The 8,011-nt window shown below is 43.1% G+C and overlaps 1 protein-coding gene across 1 annotated transcript; it reads right to left on the reverse strand.

The window, feature by feature from the left end:
- Positions 1-1,043: 1,043 nt before the first annotated feature.
- LOC112816501 (olfactory receptor 7D4-like) lies at positions 1,044-1,982 on the reverse strand. Its single transcript, XM_025863020.1, has one exon. It carries the CDS (start codon positions 1,980-1,982, stop codon positions 1,044-1,046), a length of 939 nt encoding a protein of 312 aa, XP_025718805.1.
- Positions 1,983-8,011: the final 6,029 nt, after the last annotated feature.

Raw genomic sequence — 8,011 nt, forward strand, 5'->3', positions numbered from 1 at the left:
GCGACTGTTCACAGTCTCTGCACTTTTTAGTGGCCAACATAGACCTTGGTGGCCCTCATGGATCATGATGGCTGACACGTCTGAGTGCTTATGCCAGACACTGTTCTGAGTGCCATTATGCGTAATATTTTATCCCCACCAGAACTCTTCAAGAAATGTATTATCATTATTACAGATAAGGGCAAAGAGGCACAGAGAAGTAACTTGTGTAAGATCACACCACTGTGAATAATGGCAGATTTGCACTCAGAACCCTCTTAGTCACTGTGCTCTGCTGCCCCTCAAAATATGGCAAGTGCTATGAAATCTGGACTGGTAGGGGGTTGGTGGTCAGGGTAGGCCTCTTAAGAGCTGACGGTTTTGATTTGAAGCCTGGTTTTGAGAAGGAGCCAGGCATGTGAAGATTTGGCAAAGTGTATGCCAGGCAAGGAAGATAGCAAGTAGATTGCTTCTTATATGGATCAACGAAGCCCAGGATTTTCTTTCAGTTAAAATAGACACTACAATGAGTTTCCTAAGGAAGCTTCTTATTAACATCCTAAGTATAGGTCAATGGCCACCACCAAAACAAGATTTAGTAAGTAAAATTTTATGGGGTGAGGGAGGTCAGTATGACCCCATCCAGATAGGTAATGGTTTCCACACTGAGACCAGGGAAACCCATGGTCCAGCACTCACAGTGCTAGAAGCTAGAACATAACTGAGAAGGGTAAAGTTGAGTCAGTAACGTGAAACACTTGTCACTCCTGCTCCCGTTTTCCCCAATGCACTCCTCGATTTGCCTTCTCCCTTGATGCTTACAGGAGTCTGTGTCCTTGAAATAGTGTATTTTCATGAGAAGTTTAGTTATTGGTTGACCATTCTTTTTCTTGGATGGACGATAAGACTTTTGGTGTGCTGCCTCAAGTCTGTCTTCGGTTCAGGGATGTTTTTCTTCTAGTAAATCATGAATATTATTTATGTTCTGTCTTCAGATTACATATTCAGGAACACCAGTTATCAGCACCTTGGATCTCTGTTGTCTGTCCTTAGCTTTGGTTATCTCACTGAGAGTAAGCTCCTCTCCTGAAAAGTCTCCTCAGAGCCCTTTTCATGTCCCTGTTCTTCAGACTGTAGATGAAAGGATTCAGCATGGGGGTGACCACTGTGTATATCACTGAGGCTATTGAGCCCTTTCTGGAGGGATGAGTTGTTCCAGAAGTGAGGTAGACCCCAAGGCCTACACCATAGAACAAGGAGACAACGAAGAGGTGAGACCCACAGGTGGAAAAGGCTTTATACTTCCCTGCAATAGAGGAAATGCCCATTATGCAGGAGATAATTCTGGAATAAGAAAAAAGGATCCCAGTCAGGGGAATAACACCCAGCAGGCCAGTTACAAAATACAGCAGGATGTCATTGGCAAGGGTGTCAGAGCAGGCAAGCTTGAGGATCTGAGTAAGTTCACAGAAGAAGTGGGGGATTTCTGTCCCTTTGCAGAAGGACACCCTCAAAAACATCAAGCTTTGCAACAAAGAATATGTCAGGCAGATTAACCAAGAAAGCAGAAGCAGGAGACCACAAAGGTGAGGGTTCATAATGACCGTGTAGCGCAGGGGGTGACAGATGGCCACAAACCGATCATAGGCCATCACTGTCAGGAGCAAATTATCTAGTCCAGCAAAAATCATGAAAAAATACATCTGGGTAAGGCAGCCTTCATACGTGATGGTGTTGCTCCGTGTCTGGATGTTCACTAGCATCTTGAGGACAGTGGTAGAAGTGAAACCTATGTCACTGAGGGACAGGTTGGAGAGGAAGAAGTACATGGGGGTGTGGAGGTGAGAGTCAGAGCTGACTGCCAGGATGATGAGCAGGTTCCCAAGCACGGTGACCAGCAACATGAACAGGAACAGCCCAAAGAGGAGGGGCTGCGAGTCCGTATCTTCTGAAAGTCCCAAAAGGATGAATTTTAAAACCCCTGTTTGGTTCCCTGCTTCCATATGACTTATGGAAATTGCCTGGAAAGAGGCAAGAATAATGTTAAAACAATGACAAAACAAGAGCATGCCATACATTTCAAACTCATGAGGTCTTATGTCTTACCTAAGAATCGTGATTTCTTTAGTCGACCAAACTCTCTTCAGTAGCACCCTCCCCTTCCTGTTTGTATCACTATTACCAGGATCACCTCTTTAAAATGAATGGCCCAGGGCACCCAGTAGGCTTAGTCAGCAGAACATGGGTCTCTTGATCTTGGGGTTATGAGTTCGAGCCCCATGTTGGGTGTGGAGATTGCTTAAAAATAAAATCTTAAAAAAAATAAAGAGGCTCCTGGGTGGCTCAGTTGGTTAACAATCTGCCTCTGGGGGGTGCCTGGGTGGCTCGGTTGCTTGGGCAGCTGACTTCGGCTCGGGTCATGATCCCAGGGTTCTGGGATCAAGCCCCACATCAGGCTCCCTGCTCAGTCAGGAGCCTGCTTCTTCCTCTCCCTCTGCCTGCCGCTCTGCCTGCTTGTGCTTTCTCTCTCTGTCTCTCTGTCAAATAAATAAATAAAATCTTTAAAAAAAAAAATCTGCCTTTGGCTCAGGTCATGATCTCAGGGTACTGGGATCACACCCTGCATGGGGATCCCTGCTCAGTGGGGAGCCTGCATCTCCCTCTGCCTGCCACTTTCCCTGCTCTCTCTCTCTCTCTCTCAAATAAATAAAATCTTTTTAAAATAAAATAAAATAATAAAATGAATATCCCATACCATGCGGGGGTCTCCTCTGCATCATCCCCAACTCATGGTTGTGCAACCTCTGCTGTATAATTCCTATAAGAGGACCACTAACCTCATGAACACCTCCATTCTGCCTTGTGTCTGTGGTCTCTTCAAGTCCAGGGAAACAGAAGAGGGAGATCATTAGGACTTGAAGAATTTAGTGATATTTTTTGATCTCATGACGCTCACCAGTGTCTGTCTGGTATCTTATCAGTATCTAGGAACAGCACATTCTCTGTCTGAAGTTTGAGTCAGAGAAGGATGCTGTGCAAAGATTTTATAGATAATTCTTTCGTTATTATAGTAACTCCTCCATTGCTGTCCCAATTTGTCCCTCTCTCACCATCCTAATGATCAAGGTACCATAATATGCTTCAGTTCCAAAGACTAAATAAGATACCCTCCCCCTGCCCCAAACCATACATTCTAATTATATCCTGCAAGTTCATTTTGTAGTTCCTTCCATTTCTTTAGGTTAGGACGACTATGCCTTTTCTATTTCATTTTCATTTCATATCCCAAGCACTTAACACAGTACCTGATGCTCTCTCTATATTTTGGTTGAGAGAGTGACAGAAGAAATTTTCAGGGTATAGTAGAGACAATTCCCTATCATAAAATCCTTTAACCAGGAAGAGACACCATTTATCATGAAGGCTTTTCAACTCGCATAAAGGGAATGAGAGCCCTACCTTTTATTTCACCCTGTTAAAAAAAAAAAAAAAAGCCTTAGTTTACATTTGAATATTAGGTCTCTGTGACAGGAGGGAGTTTCTTTTTTTTTTATAATTTTTTATTGTTATGTTAATCACCATACATTACATCATTAGTTTTTGATGTAGTGTTCCATGATTCATTGTTTGTTCATAACACCCAGTGCTCCATGCAGAATGTGCCCTCTTTAATACCCATCACCAGGCTAACCCATCCCCCGGCCCCTCCCCTCTAGAACCCTCAGTTTGTTTTTCAGAGTCCATCATCTCTAATGGTTCGTTTCCCCCTCTGACTTACTCCCCTTCATTCTTCTCCTCCTGCTATCTTCTTCTTTTTTTTTTCCTTAACGTATATTGCATTATTTGTTTCAGAAGTACAGATCTGTGATTCAACAGTCTTACACAATTCACAGCGCTCACCATAGCACATACCCTCCCCAATGTGTATCACCCAGCCACCCCATCCCTCCCACCCCCCACCACTCCAGCAACCCCCAGTTTGTTTCCTGAGATTAAGAATTCCTCATATCAGTGAGGTCATATGATACATGTCTTTCTCTGATTGACTTACTTCACTCAGCATAACACCCCAGGAGGGAGTTTCTAAACTCAGAGACAGTTGTCTTCAATTTTATATACATTTAAGAAGAAGTGTATGCAAAGATGAACCACTAAATTCTAAACCTAAAACTAATATTACACTGTATGAAAGCAGAATAAAGATTACAAAGAATTAGATCAGTTGTTTAAGGTATATACAATAAATTATGTGTTTATCAATAATACCAAATGACAGGGTGCCTGGGTGGCTCAGTCGGTTGAGCATCTGCCTTCAGCTCAGGTCATGATCCTGGGGTCCTAGGATCGAGCCCCGTGTTGGGCTCCCTGCTCAGTGGGGAGTCTGCTTCTCCCTCGGCCCCTCATCCCTCACCCCACTCATGCTCTCTCTCTCAAGTAAATAAAATCTTCTTTAAAAAAATAATACCAAATGACATTAAAAGGCAAATTAGAGTCTGAGAGAGGGAAAATTTATAAGGAAATATAAAAATGCAGTTTAATATATTGGAAAGCTTTTAAAAACAGTAAGAACTTATTAAACTCAACACCCAAAAAACAACCCAGTTAAAAAATGAATAGACATTTTTCCAAAGAAGACATCCAGATGGCCAACAGACACATGAAAAGATGCTCAACGTCACTCATCATCATGGAAATACAAATCAAAATTGCAATGAGAGATCACTCACACCTGTCAGACTGAGTAAAATCAACAACACAGGAAACATCAGGTGTTGGCAAGGATGTGGAGAAAGGGGAACCCTCTTATACTGTTGGTGGGAATGCAAACTGGTGCAGCCCCTCTGGAAAACAGTGTGGAGGTTCCTCAAAAAGTTAAAAATAGGGGCACCTGGGTGGCTCAGTCATTAAGCATCTGTCTTCGGCTCAGGTCATGATCCCAGGGTCCTGGGATCGAGCCCCACATTGGGCTCCCTGCTCTGCGGGAAGCCTGCTTCTCCCTCTCCCACTCCCCCTGCTTGTGTTCCCTCTCTTGCTGTGTCTCTCTCTGTCAAATAAATAAATAATCTTTTTTTTTTTAAGTTTAAAATAGAGCTACCCTATGATCCAGCAGTTGCACCACCAGGTATTTACCCAAAGGATACAAAAATACTGATTCAAAGGGACACATGCACCCTGATGTTTGTAACAGCATTATCAACAATAGCCAAATTACGGAAAGAGCCCAAATGTCCATTGGCTGATGAATGGATAAAGAAGATGTGGTATATACATACAATGGAATATTACTCAGACATAAAAAGGATGAAATCTTGCCATTTGCAACAGCATGGATGGATGGAGCTAGAGTGTATTATGCTAAGTGAAATGTCAGGCAGAGAAATAAATACCATATGATTTCACTCATATGTGGAATTTAAGAAGCAAAACAGACGAACATGGGGAGGAAGAAAAGAGAGGCAAACCATAAAACAGACTCTTAACTATAGAAAACAAACTGAGGAGCGTGGGGGGATAGGCTAAATGGGTGAGGGGCATTAAGACGGGCACTCCAGATGAGCACTGAGTGTTGTATGTAAATGATAAACCACTAAATTCTAAACCTAAAACTAATATTACACTGTATGTTAATGGGAATTTAAATAAAACTTGAAACTACAAAATAAAAAAATAAAAGCAGTAAGAAAACAGGAAGAAAAAACAAACAGGTTACACTGGTCAAAAAACAGAGGTATGAGACTGTTGATAACACTGCTGTTTATGGCTCTCTGGAATCACTGTAGAGTATCCTGTTTGATCACACTATTTACAATATTGGTATTGGAGTTTTGCTGTTGGAGCATAATATTTGCAGAGCATTGCTGAGTTAGAGTATACTGTTGGAAGTATTGCCATTGTATACAGTATAATGTTTATAGTAGTGGACATGTTGGTACCTAAATAGGACAGTTGAGAAACCTTAACTAACATGACAAAGTGTCCGTGTTACAGTGTTAAGTAGAAAGAACAGAATGAAACGGGAGGAATAGAGAGACGTTCACATAGAACAGTGGCCATCTGGAGGTGAACAGTGACGGAAATTCACCAGAGTGTCCACCTTGCTTTTACTGAGAGGTAAGAGTATAGGTGTCTATTTTCTTTTTCTTTTTTTTTTCCCTTTTTCTACATTTTCTTAATTTTCCACGATGAGCATCTATTACTTTGTGATTATTAAAAAATTATGGAGAAATATATTCATGTATTTGAACAGATTTCAGAATGGCCCCTTTTTCTCCCTGTTCCCCTGGGCAGCTCAGAAACATAGTAATCCCTGAATAAAAGATGGCATGAGCCATTATGCCAGTGGAGAGAGGGAATGATGTTTGGAAGAAGGAAGAAAAGGGAAAGCAGGAGTAAAAAAACAAAACTTCAGAGATGAAACAAGGGGAAGAAGCTATAAAATAAGTCAGGATCCTCCAGAAACACAGAACCAACAGATCTGCGACCTGTATGTACAGTTTGAGCCCGAAGGCCCGAGAACCAGAGCCGATGGCTTGGTTCCAGTCTGAAGCCTGGCAGGCTTGAGTTCCTAGAAGAGCTGATATTTCAGTTCCAGTCCGGAAGAAGGGGGCAAGCCAGCCTGAAGGCAGTCAGGCAGAAGGAATGATCTCTTACTCAGCCTTTTTGTTCTCTGCAGGCCTGCAGTGGCTCTAATGAGGCCTACCCACATCAGAGAGGGCAATCTGCTTCACTCAGTCTAGGGGTCCAAATGTTAATCACCTCCAGGAACACCCTCACACACACATACACTCAGAACTGACCAGATATTTACCATCACAGAAGCGTATGGATTATATCTGGTGATTTCAACTAAAAGGTAGCAGCCTGCAGAACTAAGACGCTCTCCACCTGGCTGCAATATCAATGAGTCTGATTATGGATTTGGAGTAATGTCCACCGCCTGCAGGCCACTGATGGAAGGCAGACATGCTGATGACTCCAGTAAAGCGCTGGAGATCCTCGCTTTGATTCTGAGTATGTGCTGTTGGTGGTGGTGGTGGTGTGTGGCAGGCATGCAGAATGAAAGATCCGATTTAGGGCAGATTTTTCAGATGTGAGAAGAGTATAATCAACCTAGATGACAAATGGGAATTTGATTGCTTCAGGACTCCATGGACCGTAGGAAGACAAATGAAAGGAACTTTGCTAGTGGGAGCATCTGAGACCCTCCATGCAGTAGGACATGGGGAGTCAGGAATGGGTGAGGATGTCTGTGCTACAAGACTTACACATGAGGGGCACTGGGTGGCTCAGTCATTAAGCGTCTGCCTTCGGCTCAGGTCGTGATCCCGGGGTCTTGGGATCAAGCCCCGCGTCAGGCTCCCTACTCCGAGGGAAGCCTGCTTCTCCCTCTCCCACTCCCCCTGCTTGTGTTCCCTCTCTCGCTGTGTCTCTCTCTGTCAAATTAATAAATACAATCTTAAAAAAAAAAAAAGACTTATACGTGAAGATCAGTATTTAAGGAGACTCTGGCTCTTTGGTATCAAAATGGCAACGTAAACTTTCACTGGACACCTTCACTCGCCAATGGGGCTTTAATTCAGGTCCTCATAGCTCATCTGAGCTACACATAGACTGGCACCCTCCTAGCCCCTTATGAAGGAGAGGTCAGGGTGGTTCCCACCTCATCATTGTTCACACCTTTTAAAAGTCATTCAGTGGCTCAGTATCCCTCCAGGGAAAGGTCCAAACTCCACTCCCTCCGTGGTTTGGCCTCTGTCTTCTTGCTCTGGCCCTCATCACCCATTCCACCAACCCCCTCCTGTCTTTTGACCCGCCCTTTGTATTAAGGAGGAAATTACCCAAAACTTTTAAGTTACTCAAAAGAATGGCTGCATTTCTTTTGAACATTACACTGAAGTAGCGCCAAAAAGGCCAACTTAATTCTCACGTTTTCTGGGGGAATATTCCTTTGTTTGCTTGAGACCTAGATTCTGTGACATCAGTGCTAACACATAGATTAATGAACTTCAAGTGATTTTTGTCTAGTAGAGAT

Source organism: Callorhinus ursinus, unplaced genomic scaffold (assembly GCF_003265705.2).
Source record: "Callorhinus ursinus isolate GAN/ISIS: 27379988/994484 unplaced genomic scaffold, GSC_fseal_2.0 scaffold82, whole genome shotgun sequence".
In the NCBI taxonomy this organism is placed as follows: domain Eukaryota; kingdom Metazoa; phylum Chordata; class Mammalia; order Carnivora; family Otariidae; genus Callorhinus; species Callorhinus ursinus.